The 27978-nt window shown below is 48.9% G+C and overlaps 2 protein-coding genes and 1 non-coding gene across 3 annotated transcripts in view; 1 reads left to right on the top strand and 2 right to left on the bottom strand.

Annotated features, from left to right (window-relative positions):
• The first annotated feature begins 1003 nt into the window (after positions 1 to 1003).
• PLEKHF1 (pleckstrin homology and FYVE domain containing 1) lies at positions 1004 to 25185 on the top strand. Its single transcript, XM_038754782.1, has 2 exons — positions 1004 to 1066; positions 24204 to 25185. Exon 2 carries the CDS (start codon positions 24216 to 24218, stop codon positions 25041 to 25043), a length of 828 nt encoding a protein of 275 aa, XP_038610710.1. The 5' UTR covers positions 1004 to 1066; positions 24204 to 24215; the 3' UTR covers positions 25044 to 25185.
• LOC119935341 lies at positions 11926 to 12063 on the bottom strand. The gene has a single exon (XR_005453227.1). It is a non-coding gene; the product is annotated as a small nucleolar RNA SNORA7 (small nucleolar RNA).
• Positions 22951 to 27978, bottom strand: part of C11H19orf12 (chromosome 11 C19orf12 homolog) — a 36610-nt gene continuing 31582 nt past the window's right edge. Inside the window, exon 5 of the transcript XR_005453087.1 lies at positions 22951 to 22968. The gene's annotated coding sequence lies outside the window, so the exon portion shown is untranslated. The remainder of the gene's footprint in view (positions 22969 to 27978) is intronic.

Genomic DNA, 27978 nt, shown 5'->3' with positions numbered 1-27978 from the left:
GAGGCGGGGGAGGCGGGGTGGGGGGGGTGGGGGAAATGTCCCGAGGGCGGACGGCGCGTTGATTGGCTGGGAGGCGGGGGAGGAGAGGTGGGGGAGAAAATGTCCTGAGTGGGGGGGGGGGGCGCAGATTGGCTGGGAGGCAGGGGAGGAGAGGTGTGTGTGTGGGGGGAAATGTCCCGAGTGTGGGGGGCGCGCTGATTGGCTGGGAGGTGGGGGAGGAGAGGTGTGTGTGTGTGGGGGGGGAAATGTCCTGAGTGTGTGGGGCGCGCTGATTGGCTGGGAGGCGGGGGAGGAGGGGGGGGCAATGTCCCGAGTGTATGGGGCGCGCTGATTGGCTGGGAGGCGGGGGAGGAGAGGTGTGTGTGTGGGGGGGGGGCAATGTCCCGAGTGCATGGGGCGCGCTGATTGGCTGGGAGGCGGGGGAGGAGGGGTGTGTGTGTGTGTGTGGGGGGGAAATGTCCCGAGTGTGTGGGGCGCGCTGATTGGCTGGGAGGCGGCGGAGGAGAGGTGTGTGTGGGGGGGGCAATGTCCCGAGTGTATGGGGCGCGCTGATTGGCTGGGAGGCGGGGGAGGAGAGGTGTGTGTGTGTGTGTGTGTGTGTGTGTGTGTGTGGGCGGAAATGTCCCGAGTGTGTGGGGCGCGCTGATTGGCTGGGAGGCGGGGGAGGAGAGGTGTGTGTGTGGGGGGGGGGGAAATGGCCCGAGTGTATGGGGCGCGCTGATTGGCTGGGAGGCGGGGGAGGAGAGGTGTGTGTATGGGGGGGGGAAATGTCCCGAGTGTGTGGGTCGCGCTGATTGGCTGAGAGGCGGGGCGGGGCGGGGCGGGTCCCCCGAAGTCCGCCCGAGGCCCGAAGGACGGGGCGAGGTCTCAGGAGGCCAGCTCCGGGAAGGACGGACGGACGGACCGACGGACGGAGCCGACCCAGCCGGGGGGGAAAAAGAACCCAACAGCAACAAACCGAGCTCTGTGCAGTCCGACGGGGTCCGCTCCCTCCCCGGCTGCTGCACCAGCAGCAGCAGCAGCAGCGCTGCCGTGTCCCCGCTGAGCGCCTTTACTGTGCGGCAGGGTGAGTACAGCAGTCATTCATTCATTCAATCGTATTTATTGAGCGCCGACTGTGTGCAGAGCACTGCACTAAGCGCTTGGGAAGTCCAAGTCGGCAACATCTAGAGACGGTCCCTACCCATCAGCGGGCTCACGGGCTAGACGGGGGGAGACAGACAACAAAACGTATTAGCAAAACAAAATAAATAGAATAGTAAATATGTACAAGTAAAATAGAGTAATAAATAAAATAAATAAATACAATAAATAAATCAAATAGAGTAATAAATCTGTGCAAACATAGATACAGGTGCTGTGGGGAGGGGAAGGAGGTAGGGCGGAGGGATGGGGGAGGAATGGGGGGCTCAGAGGTCATTCATTCATTCAATCGTATTTATTGAGCGCCGACTGTGTGCAGAGCACTGCACTAAGCGCTTGGGAAGTCCAGGTTGGCAACATAAAGAGACGGTCCCTACCCAACAGCGGGCTCACAGTCTAGACGGGGGAAACAGGCAACAAAACGTATTAGCAAAACAAAATAAATAGAATAGTAAATACGTACAAGTAAAATAGAGTAATAAATAAATAAAATAAATACATAAAATAGAGTAATAATCAATCAATCAATCGTATTTATTGAGCGCTTACTTTGTGCAGAGCACTGTATTAAGCGCTTGGGAAGTCCAAGCCGGCAACATCTAGAGACGGTCCCTACCCATCAGCGGGCTCACAGTCTAAAAGGGGGAGACAGACAACAAAACGTATGAATAAAACAAAATAAATAGAATAGTAAATATGTACAAGTAAAATAGAGTAATAAATAAAATAAATAAACAAATAAAATAGAGTAATAAATCTGTGCAAGCATGTATACGGGTGCTGTGGGGAGGGGAAGGAGGTAGGGCCGGGGGGATGGGGAGGGGGAGGAATGGGGGGCTCAGAGGTCATTCATTCATTCAATCGTATTTATTGAGCGCCTACCGTGTGCAGAGCACTGCACTAAGCGCTTGGGAAGTCCAAGTCGGCAACATCTAGAGGCGGTCCCTACCCAACAGCGGGCTCACAGTCTAGACGGGGGAGACAGACAACAAAACGTATTAGCAAAACAAAATAAATAGAATAGTAAATATGTACAAGTAAAATAGAGTAATAAATAAATAAAATAAATACATAAAATAGAGTAATAATCAATCAATCATATTTATTGAGCGCTTACTTTGTGCAGAGCACTGGACTAAGCGCTTGGGAAGTACAAGTTGGCAACATATAGAGACAGTCCCTACCCAACAGCGGGCTCACAGTCTAAAAGGGGGAGACAGACAACAAAACGTATTAGCAAAACAAAATAAATAGAATAGTAAATATGTACAAGTAAAATAGAGTAATAAATAAATAAACAAATAAAATAGAGTAATAAATCTGTGCAAACATATATACAGGTGCTGTGGGGAGGGGAAGGAGGTAGGGCGGAGGGGATGGGGAGAGGAATGGGAGGGGGCTCAGAGGTCATGGGTTCAAATCCCGGCTCCGCCACTTGTCAGCTGGGTGACTTGGGGCAAGTCACGTCACTTCTCTGGGCCTCAGTTACTTCTTTTAGACTGTGAGCCCACTGTTGGGTAGGGACCGTCTCTATATGTTGCCAACTTGTACTTCCCAAGCGCTTAGTACAGTGCTGTGCACACAGTAAGTGCTCAATAAATACGATTGATTGATTGATTGATTTTATGGAGGAGGTAACTGGGGCACAGAGAAGTGAAGAGACTGGCCCGAGGCCCCTCAGCAGACAAGCGGTGGAGCCGGGATTAGAACCCAGGTCCTTCTGATTCCCGGGCCAGGGATCTATCCTCTAGGCCGTGCTAGTTCCGTGTTCACCTAGGAAGCAGGGGATAGAAGCCCCGAGGAGTCAGGTCAGAAAATCCTTGGCTGTTTACAACTCCAGGGGTCTTTCACTCCATAGGGGAGAGAGAGATAAAATAATAATAATAATAATAATAATAATAATAATGGCATTTATTAAGCACTTACTATGTGCAAAGCACTGTTCTAAGCGCTGGGGAGGTTACAAGGTGACCAGGTTGTCCCACGGGGGGCTCACAGTCTTAATCCCCATTTTATAGATGATAATAATAATAATACTAATAATGCATTTGTTAAGCACTTACTATGTGCAAAGCACTGTTCTAAGCGCTGGGGAGGTTACAAGGTGATCAGGTTGTCCCACGGGGGGCTCCCAGTCTTCATCCCCATTTTACAGATGAGGGAACTGAGGCCCAGAGAAGTGAAGTGACTCGCCCAAAGTCACACAGCTGACAATTGGATTCGAACCCATGACCTCCGCCTCCAAAGCCCGGGCTCTTTCCACTGAGCCCCGCTGCTTCTCCAAGAGAGATGGCTAGCAGCCGGGACTGGCTCCTTATACTCTTTGCATGTCTGGGGCACTTTGTATATCCTGTTTTCAATCGATCAGTGGTATTTTTTGAGCGCTTACTGCGTACAGAGCACTGTACTAAGCCCTTGGGCGAGTACAGTATAACAGGGTGGATAGAGGTGTTCCCGGCCCACAAGAAGTACACAGTCTAGACAGGGAGAAAGACGGTAATATAAATGAATAAATTACAGCTCTGTACATACCTACAGCTGAAGGGCTGAGCGTAAGGCGAGTAACATGGCCTGGTGGAAAGAGCCCGGACTTGGGAGTCTAGAGGTCATGGGTTCTAATCCCCGCTCTGCCACTTGTCTGCTGTGTGACTTTGGGCAAGTCACTCAACTTCTCTGGGCCTCAGTTACCTTATCTGCAAAATGGGGATGAAGACTGCGAGCCCCACGTGGGACGATTGTATGAACCTATTACTCTATTTATTTGTGCATATTTATTCTATTTATTTTATTTTGTTAATATGTTTTGTTGTCTGTCTCCCCCTTCCAGACTGTGAGCCCGCTGTTGGGTAGGGACCGTCTCTATATGTTGCCAACATGTACTTCCTAAGCGCTTAGTACAGTGCTCTGCACACAGTAAGCGCTCAATAAATACGATTGAATGAATGAATGAATGACAACCTGCTTGCCTTCTATCTACCCCAGCGCTTAAACAGTACTTGGCACGTAGTAAGTGCTTAACCAAGATCATTATTATTATTATTATTATTAAATCCAAGTGCAAGGGTGATGCCGAAGGGTGTGGGAGAAGAGGAAATGAGGAAATCATTACTCATAGGGGACTGATAAGGGCTAAAGTTGTCCCTGATTGTCCAAACCTGGTCCCGATCTGGGACTGTTGACAGCGGTCCACTGTCACTTAGCTACTTCTATCAATCAATCAATCAATCATATTTATTGAGCGCTTACTGTGTGCAGAGCACTGTACTAAGCGCTTGGGAAGAACAAGTTGGCAACGTATAGAGACTGTCCGTACCCAACAATGGGCTCACAAGCTCGCTGTGGGTAGGGAATGTGTTTGTTCACTGTTCTAGCGTACTCTCCCGAGCGCTTAGTACAGTGCTTTGCACACAGTAAGCGCTCAATAGATACTATTGAATGAATGAATGCCCCCTATAGCCAGTGGCAGCGTGGCTCAGTGGAAAGAGCATGGGCTTGGGAGTCACAGGTCATGGGTTCGTATCCTGCCTCCCCCACATGACCTTGGGCAAGTCACTTCACTTCTCTGTGCCTCAGTTTCCTCATCTGTAAAATGGGGATTAAGACTGTGAGCCCCACATGGGACAGCCTCATCTCCTTGTATTCCCCCCAGCGCTTAGAACAGTGCTTTGCACACAGTAAGCGCTTAACAAATACCAACATTATTATTATTATTATCAGTAGGAAGCAACACGGCACAGTGGATAGAGCGGGGGCCTGGGTGTCCAAGGTCATGGGTTCTAATTCTGGCTCTGCCTCTACCCTTCTTGGTGCCTCAGTTGCCTCATCAGTAAAATGGGGATTGAGACTATGATATGAGCCCCTGTGTGGAACAGGGACTGTGTGTTCCCTGATTAGCTTGTATCCACCCCAGCGCTTAGTACGGTGCCTGGCACATAGTAAGCGTTTAACACATGCCATCTTTTAGACTGTGAGCCCACTGTTGGGTAGGGACCGTCTCTATATGTTGCCAACTTGTACTTCCCAAGCGCTGAGTACAGTGCTCTGCACACAGTAAGCGCTCAATAAATACGACTGATTGATTGATTGATTGATACCATCATTACAAAGATGAAGCATTCACCTGCCTTGGTAGGATGTCCCCTAGTAGCCGAAATCGGTTCTCACCCCTGGGGCTCTAAGGGATTTGGCTACCTCCTGCCATTTGGCTTGCCCTTAGTCCACTTCAGTCCAGTTTCCCTCAAAATCAATCAATCAATCAGTGGATGTATTGAGCGCTTGCTCTGTATGCCGAGCACTGCATGAGCACTTGGAAGGACACAGTCCCTGCCTACGAGAAGCTTGAACAACAACAATAATAATGATGATAATGATGGTATTTGTTAAGCGCTTACTATGTGCCAAGCACTGCTCTAAACCCTGGGCGAGATTCAAGATCATCAGGTTGTCCCAGGTGGGGCTTACAGTCTTCATCCCCATTTTACAGATGAGGTAACTGAGGCAGAGAAAAGTTAAGTGGCTTGCCCAAAGTCACACAGCTGACCAGCGGCGGAGCCGGAATTAGAACCCACAACCTCTGACTCCCAAGCCCGTCCTCTTTCCACTAAGCCATGCTGCTGCTTCCTTTCCTGAAGCAGCGTGGCTCAGTGGAAAGAGCACGGGCTTTGGAGTCAGAGGTCATGGGTTCGAATCCTGGCTCCGCCACATGTCTGCTGCCACATCAATCAATCAATCGTATTTATTGAGCGCTTACTGTGTGCAGAGCACTGTACTAAGCGCTTGGGAAGTACAAGTTGGCAACATATAGAGACAGTCCCTACCCAACAGTGGGCTAACAGTCTAAAAGGGGGAGACAGAGAACAAAACCAAACATACTAACAAAATAAAATAAATAGAATAGATATGTACAGGTAAAATAAATAAATAAATAAATTGAGTAATAAATATGTACAAACATATATACATATATACAGGTGCTGTGGGGAAGGGAAGGAGGTAAGATGGGGGGATGGAGAGGGGCTGCTGTGTGACCTTGGGCAAGTCATTTAACTCCTCTGAGCCTCAGTTACCACATCTGTAAAATGGGGATTACTACTGCGAGCCCCACGTGGGACAACCTGATCACCATGTATCCCCCCCCAGCGCTTAGAACAGTGCTTTGCACATAGTAAGCGCTTAACAAATGCCATTGTTTCTTTTTCCCTGTAGTGCCTTGACCCCTGTATGTCAGTCAGTCATATTTATTGAGCACTTACTGGGCTGAACACTATACTAAGCGCTTGGGGGTTTACGGTACAATACGATTGAATGAATGAATGAACAATAAACAGACACATTCCCTGTCCACAATGAACTTACATGTCTTGGTCTTCTGTAAGCCACTGTTGAAAAGTAATTGGCATTTAAAAGAAATAAATGTACTTTATATAATATCCTCACGGGGAGGGTTTTTTTTCCAACTCCAGAGATCATCTCTAGTAGAAACTGAGGATTCCACTGTGTGCAGACATTAAGTAATCTCAGCAAATAGACTTTTTCCCCAAACTGCTGCTTAAAGAACCATGTGACATGAAAAGAGGAGGCAAAGAGCAATTGTTATTATTTTTTTTTCCCTTCTCGCAGCAGTCAAACCTAAAACTAAGTGGTGTGTTGTTGTTTTTTAATTTGCTGATTGCTCTTCCATCCCTAAATGATGGTGTTCCACTTCACTGATGAAAAAATGGAGCCTTCCACCCTCACAGAATGTGCCTTACTTACAGAGAACAAACCCTACCCACAAAGGGCTTTAAATGAATCACCGTATTATGAGAGCAAAAATTAGATTCTGTCTTCAGACTAATGACTTAAGCACAAATTGCCACTCCCTTTGATGACTTTTTTTTTCCCTCTAGGGCCCTGGAAGTCAGAGAACCTTTCATTCAGTTCATTCAATCGTATTTATTGAGCGCTTACCTGAGTTCTAATTCCACCTCCATTACTTGCCTCCTGTGATATTATAATAACGGCATTTATTAAGTGCTTACTATGTGCCAAGCACTGTTCTAAGCACTGGGGAGGTTACAAGGTGATCAGGTTGTCCCACGGGGGACTCACAGTCTTCATCCTCATTTTCCAGATGAGGGAACTGAGGCCCAGAGAAGTGAAGTGACTTGCCCAAAGTCACACAGCTGACAACTGGTGGTATTCGAACCCATGACCTCTGACTCCAAAGCCCGTGCTCTTTCCACTGAGCCATGCTGCTTCTCTTAGCAAATCGCTAATAATAAATAATTCTGGCATTCGTTAAACACTTCCTATGTGCCAGGCACTGTACTAAGCGCTGGGGTGAATACAAGCAACTTGGGTTGGACACGGTCCCTGGCCCACAAAGGGCTCACAGTCTGAATCCCCATTTTACAGATGAGGGAACGGAGGCCCAGAGAAGACAAGTGACTTTCCCAAGACCACTCAGCAGACAAGTGGCGGAGCCGGCGTTAGAACTCAGGTTCTTCTGACTCTCAGGCCATGCTGCTTCCCCACTAAACTTCTCCGTGCCTCAGTCTCTCATCTATAAAATGGGAATGCCATGCCTGTTGGTATGTTTGGTTCTGTTCTCTGTCTCCCCCTTTTAGACTGTGAGCCCACTATTGGGTAGGAACTGTCTCTATGTGTTGCCAATTTGTACTTCCCAAGCGCTTAGTACAGTGCTCTGCACATAGTAAGCACTCAATAAATATGATTGATTGATTGATTGATTGATTGTTTCCCTCCTACTTAGATGGTTAGGCCCATGTGGGACAGGGCTAGTGTCCCCCTGATTCGCTTGTATCTACCACAGAACTTAGTACAGTACTGTTACTGCTTAACAAATACCGCACTTAGTATTATTATTTTTAACTACAGCTCCCGATGGACTGAGGTGAGCAGCAGAGGGTGTGGACTGGAGTCAGGAGGCCAGAGAGTTGTCTTTTTGACGGTCATACCAGGGTCAATGGGTTGATAATAATAATAATAATAATTGAATTTGTTAAGCACTTACTATGTGCAAAGCACTGTTCTAAGCACTGGGGAGGGGGATACAAGGTGATCAGGTTGTCCCACGTGGGGCTCACAGTCTTCATCCCCACTTTCCAGATGAGGTCACTGAGGCTCGGAGAAGGTAAGTGACCTACCCAAGGTCACAAAGCAGACATGTGGTGGATCCTGGATTCGAACCCACGACCTCTGACTCCAAAACCCGTGCTCTTTCCACTGGGCCACGCCGCTTCTCTGATCTGTCCTGTGGAATAGTTATTCTTCCCAGAGCCTGCTAGCCAAAAGAGCCCGGGCTTGGGAGTCAGAGCACCTGGGTTCTAATCCCAGCCCCGCCACTTCATCATCATCATCAATCGTATTTATTGAGCGCTTACTATGTGCAGAGCACTGTACTAAGCGCTTGGGAAGTACAAATTGGCAACATATAGAGACAGTCCCTACCCAACAGTGGGCTCACAGTCTAAAAGGGGGAGACAGAGAACAAAACCAAACATACTAACAAAATAAAATAAATAGGATAGATATGTACAAGTAAAATAAATAAATAAATAAATTGATAAATAAACTTGTCTGCTGGGAGACCTTGGGCAAGTCACTGAACTTCTCTGGGCCTCAGTGGCCTCATCTGTAAAATGGGGATTAAAACTGTAATCCCCACAGGGGACATAATAATAATAATAATGATAATTATGGTATTGAAGTGCTTACTATTCATTCATTCATTCATTCAATCGCATTTATTGAGCGCTTACTGTGTGCAGAGCACTGTACTGAGCGCTTGGGAAGTACAAGTCGGCAACATCTAGAGACGGTCCCTACCCAACAGCAGGCTCACAGTCTAGAAGGGGGAGACAGACAACAAAACAAAACATATTAACAAAATAAAATAAATAGAATAAATATGTACAAATCAAATAGAGTAATAAATACATACAAACATATATATAGGTGCTGTGGGGAGGGGGAGATGCGTAAGGACGTAACCTGCAGAGATAATTAAATGATGGCAGAGTAGGGCACTGGAGGATGCCAACATTTTATTCTCTACTTCAAAGATTACCTACGTGAACCCAAATTTACTTACGTTTTTTAAAAATTCCTAATTTTAGTACTTTGGAAATCCTGCAGTTCACATGTTTTTTTTTCCAACAGCCAAAACGTACAGGACACTGATTTAGAGTTACAGCTAATTAAGTCAACTCGCTTTGAGTCCCATAATCGCCTTTAAAACCCGTCTCGGGAGCCCTCATTTCAGACCCTTCCGAAGTGGCTGAACACCGTCCTAAGCACTGGGATAGACGCAAGCTAATGAGGTTGTCCCACGTGGGGTTCACAGTCTTAATCCCCATTTTACAGATGAGGGAACCGAGGCCCGGAGAAGTGAAGCGACTTGCCCAAGGTCACGCGGCAGACAAGCGGGGGGGCTGGAATTAGAACCCGTGACCTTTTGACTCCCAAGCCCGGGCTCTAGCCACTGTGCTGGCTGCTGGAGTTCCAACTTGTACTTCCCAAGCGCTTAGTACAGTGCTCTGCACACAGTAAGCGCTCAATAAATACGATTGATTGATTGATTGATTGATTGAGAACCCCAGGGAACCCAAGAAGCAGCGGGGCCTGTGGGGAGGAGCATGGGCCCGGGAAGCAGGACTCCTGGGTTCGGATCCCAGCTCCGCCACTTGCTTGCTGTGTACACCTCTGGGCAAGTCATTTCCCATCTCGGGGCCTCAGTTTCCTCATCTGTAAAATGGGGATTCAATGCCTGTGCTCCCTCTTCCATAGATTGCACCCTTATGTGGTCAGGGACTGTGTCAGATTGTAGCTACCCCAGCACTTAATACAGTGCTGGGCACATAGTAAGCACTCAACAAATACTATGTTGCCAACTTGTACTTCCCAAGCGCTTAGTACAGTGCTCTGCACACAGTAAGCGCTCAATAAATACGATTGATTGATTGATTGCAGTTATTATTACTTCCCCTTCAGTCTGTGAGCCCGTGCGGAGCAGGGACTGGATCCGATCCAATCATCTTCTATCTATTCCAGGGTTTGGCACAAAGTAAGTGCTTAACAAAGCCAGGATAAGAAAAATAATAAGATAATTATAATACACCTATACTATTATTGTTATAAAAAAAGAAAAGCAGCATAGCCTAGTTGATAGAACATGGGCCTAGGATTCAGAAGGACGTGGGTTCTAATCCCGGCTTTGCCACTCGTCTGCTGGGTGTGACCTTGGGCAACTCACTTCCCTTCCCTGGGCCTCAGTTCTCTCAATAATAATAATAATAATAATAATAGCATTTATTAAGCGCTTACTATGTGCAAAGCACTGTTCTAAGCGCTGGGGAGATTACAAAGTGATCAGGTTGTCCCATGGGGGGCTCACAGTCTTCATCCCCATTTTACAGATGAGGGAACTGAGGCATAGAGAAGTTAAGTGACTTGCCCAAAGTCACACAGCTGACAATTGGCGGAGCCGGGATTTGAACCCATGACCTCTGACTCCAAAGCCCAGGCTCTTTCCACTGAGCCACGCTGCTTCTCATCTGTAAAAAGGGGATGAAGACGGTGAGCTCCGTGTGGGACAGGGATTGTGTCCAACCCGATTAACTTGAATCTACCCCAGCGCTTAGTACAGTGCCTGGCACATAACTAAGCACTTAACAAATACCATTAAAAAAGCACTTAACACACACCCAGCCCTTCCCTGCCAAGGAATGGGGTTTTGATTGGGAGTTAGATGCTTCTTTGGCCCCTCTTGGATATGGGGATTCAGCCAGGTTAGGGGAAATGGCATTTCACTCAGACTGAGCCCCCTTTTTTCCTCTCCTCCTCCCCCCTGTACTGCCCTACCTCCTTTCCCTCCCCACTGCACCTGTATATATGTCTGTACAGATTTATTACTCTATTTATTTTACTTGTACATATTTACTAGTCTATTTATTTTCTTAATGATGTGCATCTAGCTTTATTTCTATTTATTCCGATGACTTGACACCTGTCCATATGTTTTGTTTTGTTGTCTCTCTCCCCCTTCTAGACTGTGAGCCCGTCGCTGGGTAGGGACCGTCTCTATATGTTGCCAGCTTGTACTTCCCAAGCGCTTAGTACAGTGCTCTGCACACAGTAAGCGCTCAATAAATGCGATTGAATGAATGAATGAATGAATGAATGAATGAATGAATGAATGAATGAATACAGCTGTTTGGTGAAGGAAACAGCTCCCAAAGTGTAGGGTTTACAACGACGGAGCAACTCTGTCACCCCCGAGGCTGGCCTGTTCCCTACCACATTGGGGCTCGAAAGGAAACCACCTCTTCCAAATCAATCAATCAATCAATCGTATTTATTGAGCGCTTACTGTGTGCAGAGCACTGTACTAATGAGAGTTGGGCCGTTAAGGATTTAGAAGATGAGGCCATCACCTAACTCCTGCCTGCCGCACCTCTGGGCCTTTGGATCAGGCGCCGAACGTTTCCGCCGGCTCGCTCTCTGAATTTCCGACGGGTCTTCAGCCCCTCGCCTCTCCCCTTTCTTGTCTTTTTTTATGCTGTCGAGTCGTCTCCGACTCGTAGCAACTCCACGGACACATCTCTCCCAGAACGCCTCACCTCCCTCTGCCGTCGTTCTGGTAGTGTATCCAGAGAGTGTTCTTGGTAAAAAAAAAATAAAATGGAAGTGGCTTACCATTGCCTCCTTCTGCGTAGTAAATTTGAGTCTCCGCCCTCAAATCTCTCCCATGCCGCTGCTGCCCGCCACAGGGGAGTATTGACTTGTAGCAGATTGCCTTCCACTCGCTAGCCGCTGTCCAAGCTAGGAATGGAATGGGTAGGCCTCAGCTTGACTCTCCCGCCCGTAGCCGAGACTGGTAGCGTACTGGAAACTCTCCAGGTGTGATCCTGAAAGGGGCTCCCCTCTCGACATCTTTAAAAAAAAAAAATCATATTTGTTAAACTCTTGCTTAGAGCTGTGCTAAGTGCTGGGGTAGTTACAAGTTTCTCAGGTTGGACACGGTTCCTGTCCCAGGTGGGGCTCACCGTCCAAGTTAGAAGGAGTAGGATTCACTCCCCGTTTTACAGATGAGGTAACTGAGGCACAGAGATGTTGCCCAAGGTCACCCCGCAGGCAACTGGCAGAGCTGAGTTTAGCATCTAGGTCCTCGGACTCGTAGGCCCGTCCTCTATCTACTGGGCCACGCTGTTTCTCTGACTTATACTCTGACCTTCTATTTGCTGGGATCATTATCCATCTTCTTCTGGAATTCCTGCTCTGCTGTTTGCTCCATGGGATCCCTCCGGTCTGCAGGAACAGAAGAACCCGCAAGTACAAAGATGTTGCCGAGAAGAAACCCAAACTCTCTACTTACCTCCTTCCCTCTCATTCCCTCTGGAGGGACCTCTCTAAGCCAAGAAGGATGTGTAGGAAGCAGAGAAGTGGCTTAGTGGACGGGCTCAGGAATCAGAAGGACCTGAGTTCTAATCCCAATTCCTCCACTTGTCTGCTGTGTGACCTTGGGTAAGTCACTTCACTTCTCGGGGCCTCATTGATCTCATCTGTATTCATTCATTCATTCAATTATTGAGAGCCTACTGTGTGCAGGGCACTGTACTAAATGCTTGGGAGAGTACAATAGAGCAATAAACAGACACATCCCCTGCCCACAACAAGCTCACAGTCTACAGGGGGAGTCACACATTAATATAAATAAATAAATGACAGATATGGACATAAATGCCATGGGGCTGGGGAAGGGGGGGGGGTGAATAATGGGAGCTAGTCGGGACAATGCAGAAGAGAGTGGGAGAAGAGGAAAGAAGAGCTTAGTTAGGGAAGGCTTCTTGGAGGAGATGTGCTTTCAATAAGACTTTAACGTGGGGAGCTTGATTGCCTGTCAGACACATATATCTGTAAAATGGGGATTGAGACTGAGCGCCCTACGTGGGACAGGGACTGTGTTTAACCTAATTATCTTGTATCTACCCCCGTGCTTAGTACATTCATTCGTTCAATTGTATTTATTACTCTATTTATTTATTTATTTATTTATTTATTTATTTATGTTTAACCTAATTATCTTGTATCTACACCAGTGCTTAGTACATTCATTCGTTCAGTTGTATTTATTACTCTATTTATTTATTTATTTATGTTTAACCTAATTATCTTGTATCTACCCCAGTGCTTAGTACATTCGTTCGTTCAATTGTATTTATTACTCTATTTATTTATTTATTTATTTATTTTACTTGTACATATCTATTCTATTTATTTTATTTTGTTAGTATGTTTGGTTTTGTTCTCTGTCTCCCCCTTTTAGACTGTGAGCCCACTGTTGGGTAGGGACTATCTCTATATGTTGCCAACTTGTACTTCCCAAGTGCTTAGTACAGTGCTTTGCACACAGTAAGTGATCAATAAATACGATTGACTGATTGATTGAGTGAGTGCTTACTGTGTACAGAGTACTGTACTAAGCCTCGGGAGAGTACAATAGAGTAATAAACAGACACATCCCCTGTCCACAACCAGCTTATAATCTAGAGAAGCAGCGTGGCTCAGTGGAAAGAGCCCAGGCTTGGGAGTCTGGTCGTGGGTTCTAATCCCGGCTCCGCCACTTGCCAGCTGTGTGACTTTGGGCGAGTCACTTCACTTCTCTGGGCCTCAGTTACCTCATCTGTAAAATGGGGATGAAGACTGTGAGCCCCACGAGGGACAACCTGTTCACCTTGTATCCCCCCCAGCGCTTTGAACAGTGCTTTACACATCGTAAGCGCTTAACAAATGCCATTATTATTATTCTAGAGGACTGTCCAGTGCCTGGCACATAGTAATAATAATAAAAATAATAATAATGTTGGTATTTGTTAAGCGCTTAGTATGTGCAAAGCACTGTTCTAAGCGCTGGGGGGAATACAAGGAGATGAGGTTGTCCCATGTGGGGCTCACAGTCTTAATCCCCATTTTACAGATGAGGGAACTGAGGCACAGAGAAGTGAAGTAACTTGCCCAAGGTCACACAGCAGACATGTGGGGGAGGCGGGATTCGAACCCATGACCCGTGACTCCCAAGCCCGTGCTCTTTCCACTGAGCCACGCTGCTTCTCATCAATAATGATGGCATTTGTTAAGCGCTTACTACGTGCAAAGCACTGTTCTAAGCGCTGGGGGGATATAACATGATCAGGTTGTCCCACATGGGGCTCACAGTCTTCATCCCCATTTACAGATGAGGTAACTGAAGCTCAGAGAAGTTAAGTGACTTGCCCAAGGTCACACAGCAGACATGAGGCAGAGCCGTGGTTCGAACCCATGATCTCCAACTCCAAAGCCCGGGCTCTCTCCACTGAGCCACGAAGGGCTTAACCAACAAATACCATTAAAAAAAAAAGGTGGAACTTCACAGCACTTTACATTAATAAATGTCGAACTTCACAGCACTTTACATTAATAAATGTCGAACTTCACAGCACTTTACATTCTGGAACAAATGTGATACAAACTGACTAGCAAACTGAGCGGGCGAAGTCGCCTTCAAGTCAATCCCCTTATGCCGGGGGCCCAAGATTGCCACCCATCAGGGCCTGTCTGCCTGTCTGTCTACCAAGAAGCCGCGGGCCATCTGACTTTCAAAACCGTCTCACGGTGACCTGAAAACCCTCAGATATGCTCCCCCGCTAAGAGGGGAGTGTGGACGTAGTGGAGTTTACCTGCTTCCTCTCCCCAGAGATCGGATGTGAGTCATGTGCGGTGGGGGCCGGGCTGTCTGACAGAAGCATTCCCCTCCGTTTCCTCCTCCGTTTCTCCCAAGCCTGCTTCGCAGAATGGAGAACCGTGCCCGTTATTCCCCAGATGAGGTGTCAGGGCCATGACCTCGACTTTCCCACTGCCCTTACAACTGTCCCTCGCTACTACCCCAAGAAAGGAACCCTCTCAGGCCGGGTAAACCCTTCCCTCTGCCCCCTTTCTTAACCCTGGGCACACCAAGAGGCGATTTCCAGTAGGAGTTTCCTAAAGAGAAGAGACAGGGCTCTGCCTACACTTGTCGGCGTGTTTGGGGGGAATTTCCACATTAAAACCGTAACAGTTGTCCTTGTTAAGCACGTGCTATTCAACTGTATTTATCGAGCGCTTGCTGTGTGCAAAATACCGCACTGAGCACTTGGGAGAGTACAACGACGAAGAGACACAGTACGGCCCACAGTGAGCTTACAGTCTAGAGGGGGAGATAGACATTAATATTAATAAATTGCATACATATACATCGATCAATCAATCGTATTTATTGAGCGCTTACTGTGTGCAGAGCACTGTACTAAGCGCTCGGGAGAGTACAACAGAACATTAAACAGACACATTCCCTGCCCACAACCAGCCTCCACGCTCATCATAGCTTGGGGTCCAGGGATCGAGTGCATTAGAGAAGCAGCGTGGCTCAGTGGAAAGAGCCCGGGCTTTGGAGTCGGAGGTCATGGGTTCAAATCCCGGCTCCGCCACTTGTCAGCAGTGTGACTTTGGGCAAATCACTTCACTTCTCTGGGCCTCAGTTACCTCAACTGTAAAATGGGGGTTAAGACTGTGAGCCCCCCGTGGGACAACCTGATCACCTTGTAACCTCCCCAGAGCTTAGAACAGTGCTTTGCACATAGTAAGCGCTTAATAAATGCCATTATTATTATTATTAGGCCTGTCCCAGCCCCCTGCCCTGGACACGAGAAAACTTCCGGTCCTCGATCCTTCCTTTCTCCCCTCTCTCCCTCCTCCCGGTCGACCGCATCTGGGACGAGCATGGGGGGAAAGGGATGCTGGCGATAATAATAATTGTGCTATTTGTTAAAGCGCTTCCCATGTGCCAGGCACTGTACTAAGCACTGGGGTGGAGACAAGCAGATCGGGTTAGGCACAGTCCCTGTCCCACGTGGGGCTCACGTTCTCCATCCCCATTTTACAGATGGACTAACTGAGGCCCAGGGAAGTGAAGCGGCTTACCCAAGGTCGCACGGCGGACAAGCGGCGGAGCCGGGATTAGAACCCAGGTCCTTCTGATTCCCAGGCCCGGGCTCTAGCCACTGCACCACAGAACCCCTTCCACCAGACTGTCCTCCGTACTGGTTAAGAAAATTGGCCGGACCCCCTCACCCCCGGCCCCAACTACCAGTCAAAGGCCTTTTTTGAGCACTTACTATGTGCAGAGCACTATACTAAGCGTTTGAGATGGTCCAGTACAACAGAGCTGGCAGACACGTTCCCTTGCCCGCAACGAGGTTACGTTCTAGAGGGGGAGACAGACATAAATATAAGTAATTAATGTGTAATATATAATTTAGTGATACGTACATAAGTGCTGTGAGGTTGAGGGTGGGGTGGGTATCAAATGCCCAAAGGTCACAGATCCAGTTGCATATAATAATAATGGCATTTGTTAAGCGCTTACTATGTGCAAAGCACTGTTCTAAGCGCTGGGGAGGCTACAAGGTTATCAGGTTGTCCCTCATGGGGCTCACAGTCTCAGTCCCCATTTTACAGATGAGGTAACTGAGGCACAGAGAAGTGAAGTGACTTGCCCAAAGTCACACAGCTGACAATTGGCGGAACGGGGATTTGAACCCATGACCTCTGACTCCAAAGCCCGGGCTCTTTCCTACTGAGCCACGCTGCTTCTCTATATAATATATAATAATAATATATATATAATATATATATAATAATATAATATATAATAATAATGGCATTTGTTAAGCGCTTACTATGTGCAAAGCACTGTTCTAAGCGCTGGGTATAGCTGGAAGGGAATGGGTGATGAGCCAGCAAGCCAACTACAAGGCCCATACGGGGATTAAGCCAGGGTTTGGTAATAATCATAATCGTGTGTATATATATCTGTATATACACCTGTATATATGTATATATGGTTGCACATATTTATTACTCTATTTATTTATTTATTTTATTTGTACATTTCTATCCTATTTTTTTTATTTTGTTGGTATGTTTGGTTTTGTTCTCTGTCTCCCCCTTTTAGACTGTGAGCCCACTGTTGGGTAGGGACTGTCTCTATGTGTTGCCAATTTGTACTTCCCAAGCGCTTAGTACAGTGCTCTGCATATAGTAAGCGCTCAATAAATATGATTGATTGATTGATTGATTGATTGATTGTTTGTTAAGCGCTTACTATGAGTCAGGCAGTGTACTGGGCACTGGGGTAGACAGAAGCATTGTGGCCTAGTGGCTAGGGCCCGGGCCTGGGAATCAGGAGGACCTGGGTTCTAATCCCGGCTCCGCCACTTGTCTGCTGTGGGACTTCGGGCAAGTCTATTAACTTCTCTGCGCCTCCGTTCCTTCACCTGTAAAATGGGGATTAAGAAGATTGTGAGCCCTAGCGAAGAAGCGGCGGGGCTCAGTGGAAAGAACCCCGGGCTTGGGACTCGGAGGTCATGGGTTTGAATCCCGGCTCTGCCACATGTCTGCTGTGTGACCTTGGGCAAGTCACTTAACTTCTCTGAGCCTCAGTTCCCTCATCTGTAAAATGGGGATTAAGATTGTGAGCCCCACATGGGACAACCTGATCAACCTGTATCCCCTCAACGCTTAGAACAGTGCTTTGCACATAGTAAGCGCTTAACAAATGCCCTATTTGGGACAGAGACTGTGTCCAAACTACCTTCCATCCCAGCGCTTAGTACACTGTCTAGCACATAGTAAGCACTTAACAAATACTATAAAAAAAAACTGGAATGGAGCTGCCTACTCAACTGGGCATCTATCCACCAGGCCAGGGACAATCCCTGGATACCCACAGGCCTTAAATATTCCTACCCAATTTCTCTTTTTGGCAGAGGAATTCCTTTAACAATAAAAGAAAGCAATTTTGTTGGCCAAACCCACCCTCCTAATAATAATAATAATAATTATGGTGATGGTGTTTGTTAAGCGCTTACTATGTGCCAAGCACTGTTCTAAGTACTGGGATACAAGGTAATCAAGTTGTCCCATGTGCGGTTCACAGTCTTAATCCCCATTTTACAGAATAGGGAACTGAGGTTAGAGCCCGGGCCTGAGAGTCAGAAGATCACGGGTTCTAATCCCGGCTCTGCCACTTGTGACCTTGGGCAAGTCACTTCACTTCTCTGGGCCTCAGTTCCCTCATCTGTTAAGCGGGGATGATGACGGTGAGCCCCATGTGGGACAGGGACTGTGTCCCACCCGATTTGCTCGCAGTGGAAAGATCCCGGGCTTTGAAGTCAGAGGTCATGGGTTCAAATGCCGACTCCTCCAATTGTCAGCTGTGTGACTTTAGGCAAGTCACTTAGATTCTCTGGGCCTCAGTTACCTCATCTGTAAAATGGGGATTAAGACTGTGAGCCCCGCGTGGGACAACCTGATCACCTTGTAAGCTCTCCAGCGCTTAGAACAGTGCTTTGCACATAGTAAGCACTTAATAAATGCTATCATTATTATTATCCACCCTAGTGCTTAGTACAGTGCCTGGCACATAGTAAGCGCTTAAATACCACAAAAAAAAAAGGTCATACAGTGGACAAGTGGTGGACTTGGGATTAGAACCCAGGTCTTTCTGACTCCCAAGCCCGGGCTCTCTTCACTAGGTCGAGCCTTGCAAAACCTTCTACTCCCCCCGCCCCAGGGTTGCTTTATTGGCCAGGCTCTGGGGCCAGTGGGGAGGCACGCACATCAAGCACTTAGTACAGTGTTCTGCACACAATAAGCGCTCAATAAATACGATTGAATGAATGGACTCCCTCTAACCGAAAAAATCAACCGTGGCCACAAACCTCAAACCGGTGGTTTCCTTCTGTCTTGAGCTGAATTGCAGAAAAGAGTCCGTCTATCAAATAGCCTTTCGGCGGGGGCTGGATGGCAAATCCTAAATCGTAAGGAGCCTGCCATCGGGGTGGGCCTGGGCACCCTTGGCCTCAGAGAGGGTGAGGCCTTGTCCGGAGTCTTCTCACGTCTGGGAGACTGGAAACCTCCTGAATGGAAGCCCGGGAAGATTAATCATCATCATCATCATCATCAATCGTATTTATTGAGCGCTTACTGTGTGCAGAGCACTGTACTAAGCGCTTGGGAAGTACAAATTGGCAACATTTAGAAACAGTCCCTACCCAACAGCGGGCTCACAGTCTAAAAGGGAGAGACAGAGAACAAAACCAAACATACTAACAAATTAAAATAAATAGAATAGATAGGTACAAGTAAAATAAATAAATAGAGTAATAAATATGTACAAACGTATATACATATATACAGGTGCTGTGGGGAAGGGAAGGAGGTAAGGTGGGGGGGGATGGAGAGGGGGACGAGGGGGAGATAATAATAAAAATAATGATGATAATAGTTCTTGTTCAGCGCTTACTATGTGCCAAGCACTGTACTAAGCGCTTGGGAAGTACAAATTGGCAACATTTAGAAACAGTCCCTACCCAACAGTGGGCTCACAGTCTAAAAGGGAGAGACAGAGAACAAAACCAAACATACTAACAAATTAAAATAAATAGAATAGATAGGTACAAGTAAAATAAATAAATAAATAGAGTAATAAATATGTACAAACGTATATACATATATACAGGTGCTGTGGGGAAGGGAAGGAGGTAAGGTGGGGGGGATGGAGAGGGGGACGAGGGGGAGATAATAATAAAAATAATGATGATAATAGTTCTTGTTCAGCGCTTACTATGTGCCAAGCATTGTTCTAAGGACTCTGGGTAGCTACAAGTGAATCACTTTTTAGGTACAAAGGGCTGTGCCATGTTCTGTGACAGATGCAAGATCATCGGGTTGGGCGCAGTCTCTGTCCCACGTGGGGCTCACAGTCTTAATCCCCATTTTACAGATGAGGTAACTGAGGCCCAGAGAAGTGAAGTGACTTGCCCAAGGCCTCACAGCTGATACGTGGCACGGCCGGGATTAGAACCCAGGACCTTCCGACCCCCAGGTCTATCCACAGAGCCACGCTGCTTCTCTCGATTCGAGTCCAAGGTCGATGATGGGAGGGACCGGATATGGTATTCTCCCAAGTGCTCGGTACAGTGCTCTGCACACAGTAAGTGCTCAATAATTACAATCGAATGGCTGGCCGAGTTTTTGCAGCTGCCCTTCTGAGTCCGTCCATTCCCACTTGGGTAACTGCGGCAGGAAGAACTCCGACCTGGAAAAGTAATCTTGTTTCTGGTGACTCCTGTGCTTCTCGGGTTCTCTGGTAGCAGCTGGAATAACTGAATATTAAAAATGAAGGTATTTGTTGAGCACTTTCTAGGTACCAAGGGCTCTGCGGTAGAAATATAAGATAATCATGTCAGATACAGTCCCTGTCCCACCTGGGCTCCTGGTTCAAGGGGGAGGGACCACAGGTATATAATCCCCACTTTTCAGAGGAAGAAACCGAGGCACAGAGAAGTTAAATGACTTGCCCAACGTCACTGTAGTGGTGGAAGCGGGATTAGAACCCAGTTCCCCTGACGCCCACGGCTGTGCTTTTTCCACAAGGCCAGGCTGCAATGTGGGAGTAGCCTAGCTAGCTTTGAAGTACAGAACACTTCGTGTCCTCTAGACTGTAAACTCATTTTGGGCAGCGAACGTGTCTGCTAACTCTGTTGTACTGTGCTCTCTCAGGCGCTTAGTACAGTGCTCTGCACATAACAAGCTCTCAAAAAATATCTTCGATCAATTGGTTGATGTGAGTAGCGGGAACGAGTCGGTTAATCTTGAGGGAATCTTCATGCCCGTGTTAGAATCTGATTTAACTGGTAATTTGGGGTGTAATTGCTGGGTAATCCGACTCATTGAGCACTCACTTGGTACAATACACTCTGATAAGCATTTGAGAAGTACAAAACCAAGCAGTGCCCACAAAGATTTATATTCTGGTGAGAGAGACAGACATAAAAATATTAGCTTGTATCTATTCCAGTGTTAAGTACAGTGCCCGACACATAGTAAGCACTTTACAAATACCTTAAAAAATTAGCAAATAAAATAATCAAAATAAATAACAATATGCAGCTGAATAAGCATAAAAACTGCCGAGGATAGGAATAAGTACATAAATGGTAGAGATGGCTGCTGGCTTTACGTGAACCAGGATGCTGGGAATTCACTGGAGTAAATTTGGAGGATGTTTAAAACTTAGTGTCTTAGTGATGATAATAACTGCGGTAAATTTGTCAAGCATTTAATCCGGGCCAACCTCTATTTCAAGCTTGGCAGAGAAGCCGTGTGGTCTAGTTGGCCCGGGAGTCAGAAGGACCTGGGTTCTAATGGCGGCACTGGCCTGCTGTGTGACCTTGGGCCCATCACTTAACATCTCTGTGCATGTTACCCCACCTGTAAAATGGGGATTAAATCTGTAAGCCCCATGTGGGACAATGGATTGGGTCTAAACAGATTGTTGCATCTCTACCCCAGAGCTCAGTATGGTGCCTAATGAATGACTTTAAAAAAATTATATTTTGAGATCCCTTTTGGGAGAGGGGAGTTCAGAGAAAAGACCCGACTGTAAATTAGAGGCTAGATTAATGATCCTCAAGAAAGGGAAGGGTCACTGGGGGTAGGAGCTGGCGGGAAGACTGTAAAGAGGAGTGTATTCCATCAAACAAATGAGACGGCAGATGTCCGCACGGAGATCCGGGAAGTCGGAGAGTGAGTCTAGGCCGGAGAGCGCTAAGATAACATGGGAACACCAGACCTGAGGGAGGCCTGTCCTGATGTTGGGGAGAGGAATTTGGCCTTTCCCTCTCTGTTCCCCAACTCAGTCCTCTATGTGGGATTGGAAAAGGCAGGGACGGAGAGGGGGCAGGTGGAATAAACGATAATATCTGTTGTATCTGTTAAGCACTTATTCTTGGCCTAGTGGATCGAGCACAGGCTTAGGAGTCAGAAGGACCTGGGTTCTAATCCCAGTTCTGCCACTTGTCTTTTGGGTGACTTCACTTCTCTGGGCCTCCGCTCACTCATTGATAAAAATAGGGATTAAGACTGGGAGCCCCATGTGGGACAGGGACTGCCCAACCTGATTTGCTTGTGTCTGCCACATAGTAAGCGCTTAACAAATACCACAATTGTTATTATTATTGTTACCAAATGATGATGATGGCATCTGTTAAGCACTTACTATGTGCAAAGCACTGTTCTAAGCGCTGGGGGGGATACAAGATGATCAGGTTGTCCCACGTGGGGCTCACAGTCTTAATCCCCATTTTACAGATGAGGGAACTGAGGCACAGAGAAGTTAAGTGACTTGCCCAAAGTCACGCAGCTGACAATTGGCGGAGCTGGGATGACCTCTGACTCCAAAGCCCGGGCTCTTTCCACTGAGCCAAGCTGCTTCTCCAAATGCTGCACTAAGCGCCGGGGTAGATACAGTGAAGAGAAAATAGAAAGGAGAACCAATTTTTAGACAAATCTTAGGACCCCGGGAGATACCACCCCCCAACACCCCCAACACTTCCGTACATCGCCTTATACTCGACTATTTCCCCTCTCCGTCAATTATCTTAACGTCTGTCTCCCCATATCGACCGTAAGTTCCTTGTGGGTGGGAAACTCCATCATGTGTCTGCTGTGTAACCTCAGGCAAGTCGCTTCACATCTCTGGGCCTCAGTTACCTCACCTGTAAAATGGGGATTAAGCCTGTGAGCCCCAAATGGAGCAGGGACTGTGTCCAACCTGATTAACTTGTAACTACCCCAGGGCTTAGAACAACGCTTGTCACAGAGTAAGCCCTTAGCAAGGACCTTAAGTGTTCTTATTACCATACCTCATTGCCTTGTCCTTTCCCAAGCGCTCAGCACAGTGCCCTGCAAACAGTAAGCATTCAATAAATACCATTCAGTATTGGATAAATACCTGCCGATAAATTCCATTCAGGTCACGTAGAAGCAACGTGGCAGAGGGGATAGAACTTGGGCTTGGGAGTCATAAAATCGTGGGTTTTAATCCCGGATCCACCACTTCACTGCTGTGTCCAACCCCATTATCGCCTATCTACTCCAGCACTTAGAACAGTGTCTACCAAATACCGTCATTATAATTAATTATTATTATCCCCAAATTAAGAGGACCAGACTAAGCAAACGGAGGCGGTTTCCCCTCCTAGAAGCCTTCCCTGACTCAGCCTTCCTCTCCTCTTCTCCCACTCCCTTCTGCGTCACCCTGACCTATTCGCTTCATTTATCCTCCGGCTCAGCCCCACAGCACGTACGCCTGTATCTGTAATCAATCAATCAATCAATCGTATTTATTGAGCGCTTACTGTGTGCAGAGCACTGTACTAAGCGCTTGGGAAGTCCAAGTTGGCAACATATAGAGACAGTCCCTACCCAACAGTGGGCTCACAGTCTAGAAGGGGGAGACAGAGAACAAAACCAAACATATTAACAAAGTAAAATAAATAGAATAGATATGTACAAGTAAATGTATTTATTTACATTAATGTCTGTCTCTGCCTCTAGACTGTGAGCTCGCTGTGGACAGGGAACGTGCCTGTTGTTCATTCATTCATTCAGCTGTATTTACTGAGCGCTTACGGTGTGCAGAGCCCTGTACTAAGCGCTTGGAAAGCACAGTGCGGCACACAGAGAGGCGATCCCTGCCCACAGTGAGCTCACAGTCTAGAGGTGGGGAGACAGACATGGTGATGATGACGATGGTGGTACTTGTTAAGCGCTTACTACGTGCCAAGCACCATCCTAACCGCTGGGATAGATACGAGGTAAAGAGGTTGTCCCACGCGGGGCTCCCAATCTCAATCCCCATTTTACAGATGAGGTCACCGAGGCCCAGAGAAGTCAAGTGGCTTGCCCGAGGTCACACAGCTGACCAGTAGCGGAGGCGGGATTAGAACTCACGACCTCCGACTCCCAAGCCCCCGCTCTTTCCACCGAGCCAGGCCGCTTCTCGTCAATATGAGTAAAGGGGCATCGATAGCGTACTCCCCCAAGCGCCTAGTACAGCGCTCCGGATTGAATTCCAGATGGCGTCCGCCTCGTGAGCCCAGGCTGACGGTCCCCCCGCTTTTTTTTGTCCCCGGCAGCGGACGGAGAAGATGGTGGACCACCTGGCCAACACGGAGATCAACAGCCAGCGCATCGCGGCCGTGGAGCACTGCTTCGGGGCCTCGGGGCAGCCGCTGGCCCTGCCGGGCCGGGTCCTGCTCGGGGAAGGCGTCCTGACCAAGGAGTGCCGCAAGAAGGCCAAGCCCCGCATCTTCTTCCTCTTCAACGACATCCTGGTGTACGGCAGCATCGTCCTCAGCAAGCGCAAGTACAACGGCCAACGCATCATCCCGCTGGAGGAGGTCACCCTGGAGCTCCTGCCCGAGACGGCCGAGACCAAGAACCGCTGGCTCATCAAGACGTCCAAGAAGTCGTTCGCCGTGTCGGCCGCCTCGCCCACGGAGCGCCGGGAGTGGATCGGCCACATCGAGGAGTGCGTCCGGCGCCAGCTGAGCGCCACGGGGGGCCGGCCCAGCGCCGAGCACGCGGCCCCCTGGGTCCCCGACAAGGCCACGGACACCTGCATGCGCTGCGCCCGGACCAAGTTCTCCGCCCTGACGCGGCGCCATCACTGCCGCAAGTGCGGCTTCGTGGTGTGCGGGGACTGTTCCCGCCACCGCTTCCTCATGCCTCGCCTCTCCCCCAAGCCGCTCCGCGTCTGCGGGCCCTGCTACCAGCGGCTGGTGGCCGAGGGCCGGGAGGAGGCCGGGGCCGGGGGCCGGGCGGCCCGGCTCCGCTCCGACGGGGCCGCCCCCGGGGCCTCCAGCGACGACGACGACGACGACGAGAGCGACAAGTCGGACGAGGACGGGGAAGCGGGCCCGGCCGAGACCGAGTTCTACGCCTCCGGGGCCTCGTGGTCGTCCTTCCGCAGCTGACCCCGGGGCCGGCCTACCCGCCAGGTGCCCCCTCCGCCCCGGGTCTCTCTGGAGAGGCGCCCGCAACTCTTTTAGACTGTGAGCCCGCTGTTGGGGAGGGACTGTCTCTGTATGTTGCCAACTTGTACTTCCCAAGCGCTTAGTACAGTGCTCTGCACACAGTAAGCGCTCAATAAAGACGATTGATTGATTGATTGATTGGGGCGCCCTGGAGCCCGCCCTTGTGGAGGCTGAAGGGCGGACGGGGATCGTTTGTACCCAGGCCGGGCCTTGGCCTCCCTTAAGCCTTCCCTCAGAGACCTCTAGGCTGAAGCCGGGGCTGTTCCACCAGAGAACAGAAGCCCAGGGTGATGGAGAGGCCCGGCCCGGGTGTTCCACGGTCAGCCGGACGCACGGCCTCGGTGACCTCTCCTTGGCCTCCCTCCACTTCTGGCCAGTGTGGGCCTGGCTGCAATGAATGACAGCCCCGGGGGGCCAGCTGGTCCGGCAGAGCACGAGAGAACGGAGGTGGACCGAGTTGAGCGGGCCCTCCTGGCCGTGGTCCAGGCCCAATCGGCAAGCTCAGCCTGAGCGGAGCCGGTCCTGGGCTCCGGGAAAGCCGAGCCCAGTCCGCTCTGATCCCAGACTTCCCAGAATCCCATCCCAGCCCCCCCCTGCCCGGCCCCAGGCAACCGGAGACTCACTCTCGAGTAAGGGCCCGGAGAGGCTGGGATTTTGAGCTGCTGAAACTGCAGCTTGAATTCACTCTGATGGGGATCGTGCCGTTAAGAAGCCGCAGCCAGAGAGAGGCCAAATGGGGCCTTTAAAATCCTTTCCGCTTGGCCTATTCCCATGCCTAACGAAAACCTCGCCATCGGAGACACAGCAGCGTATTTGAACGATGTATTGCAATAGTCTGTGGCCTTGCTAAGGGTCTATGACCAGGAGAAGGGCAGAGGGCATATATTGTACCCTTTGTTAGTCGCCCTGCTAGGTGGGGGAAAGTGGAGAGAGGGGAGTGTAGGAACTCCCCTTGTGTTGCGTTAGCCAAAACTTTCACCCTGAAAGCTCCTATTATAATAATATAATTAATAGTTGTTTTCCTCTTAAATGTGGTCCTTTCTTTTACGGAGGTGTGTGAGACTCTCCTATCTGTGGGACCAGGAGGAATTGGGTCATTTCCTTTTAAAGAAAGTTTCTCATCCCTCCCCACACCCATTCTATCCTCTCCCTCCTCCTCCTTCTCCTTCCTGGGTTTGAGGCTGTTTGTTTATTATTTTTAATTTGTTGGAAAAGAAAAGGAAAAATCTGCCTCTTTCTCTTGGCTGCTGCTGTTGCACAATTCTGAAGTTTAAAAGTTGTTCCTGGAACTTGGCTCACCCTTAATAATAGTCCTATTATTATTAACAATAATAGTATTTTTTAAGCGCTTACTGCGTGCCAAGCACCATACTAAGCGCTGAGGGAGAATTGTTATATGCAGCTCAGAAGGAGTCCCTGTCCCACATGGGGCTCACAGTCTAAGTAGAAGTGGGAACAGGCAAGTAGATGGGAAAACTGAGGCGCAGAGAAGTTAAGTGACTAGCCCAAGGTCACGCGGCTGACAAGAGGCAGAGGCAGGATTAGAACCTGGGTCCTCTGACTCTCAAGTCCGGCGCCTTTCCATCGGGTCACACCCTTATCAGCAGAGGAAAGTTGATAGGATCAGGGTTCTCCGCAGCGTGGCTCAGTGGAAAGAGCCCGGGCTTTGGAGTCAGAGCTCATGGGTTCAAATCCCGGCTCCACCAACTGTCAGCTGGGTGACTTTGGGCAAGTCACTTCACTTCTTTGGGCCTCAGTTACCTCGTCTGTAAAACGGGGATGAAGACTGTGAGCCCCCCGTGGGACAACCTGATCACCTTGTAACCTCCCCAGTGCTTAGAACAGTGCTTTGCACATAGTAAGCGCTTAATAAATGCCGTTATAATTATTATTAGGATCCAGAACAAACGTTTCTGCTCTCTGTTATAACAGTTTTGAGGCGGCTCTCTTCCTGACTTCACTCGCTCTGCCCCACAGCTTCTTCCGCAACAGAAGCAGAGAGGAAACCACCTTCAAAGGTCCATAACCGTGGCAAGGTCAGGAAGAGGCAGAGGGAGGAAGGGAGGCCTCGTGGTTCTGGGACCCAGAAAGAAACCGGGCTGACGGGCCAGAGGAGATGGCCGGCTACTTCTGGGGAGTTGACTTTTGGGCCTCGTCCCTCCAGGTACACGAGGTTCAACTATGATAAGGACTAGGGCTTTCCCTAGGCCCAGCTGACGCTGCGGAAGCAGGCTGAGGAGATTCTCCCATCACGCCGGGCCATCGGGTCAAACCCTCCTCAGAGCAGGGAGACGGACCCGCAGGGTCCTCCCATCTCCAGCCGGCTGACGTGGCAGGAGAGGGAGGCCTGGGGGAAAGGATGTTTGCCAACGGCCCAGCGCAAATGATAAAGCCGAAAGAGAGACCAGGGGTTCGGTCGGCAAAGCGTCCTTCTGACTCTCTGGCCTACCGCCTCGAGACGCAACATTTCCTGAGGAATGGGACTTGAGCCATCGCGTTTGTGTGTATGTGCCATTTGTGGCAGGGCTCTGGAGAGGTCAACTAGTTCTGTCAGCACCAAAGCTAAACCACCCAGATGATTTTGCAAGAGAGCACCCCACAACTCACTCCCTGGGCTACTCGTCCATCCTCCCCATGGTCTCCCACCCCAGAATGTTTCATGAGTCGCCAGGCTCCCCCTGATTGCTTTCCTTGAGGTCCGTGGTCTCCCCACTGCTCTCCTGGCGCCTCGCCCCTCTCTCACATGCCAATTCCTCCCACAGGCTGGTTTCAAAACCTCACGGGGAGGTGGGCAGAACCAGGCCGGCCTGCCAGTTCTCAGACCAAAGGGAAGGGAATCTCATCTGCAATTACCACAAAACTTGAGCTGGAAAGC

Source organism: Tachyglossus aculeatus, chromosome 11 (assembly GCF_015852505.1).
Source record: "Tachyglossus aculeatus isolate mTacAcu1 chromosome 11, mTacAcu1.pri, whole genome shotgun sequence".
NCBI classification, from domain to species: Eukaryota; Metazoa; Chordata; class Mammalia; order Monotremata; family Tachyglossidae; genus Tachyglossus; species Tachyglossus aculeatus.
The sequence above is the reverse complement of the archived record's forward strand: the minus strand, read 5'-3'. Positions and strand labels throughout refer to the sequence as shown.

Coding starts and splice junctions, on each gene's coding strand:
- PLEKHF1 (XM_038754782.1), top strand. CDS start 24,216: ATGGTGGACCACCTGGCCAACACGGAGATCAACAGCCAGCGCATCGCG.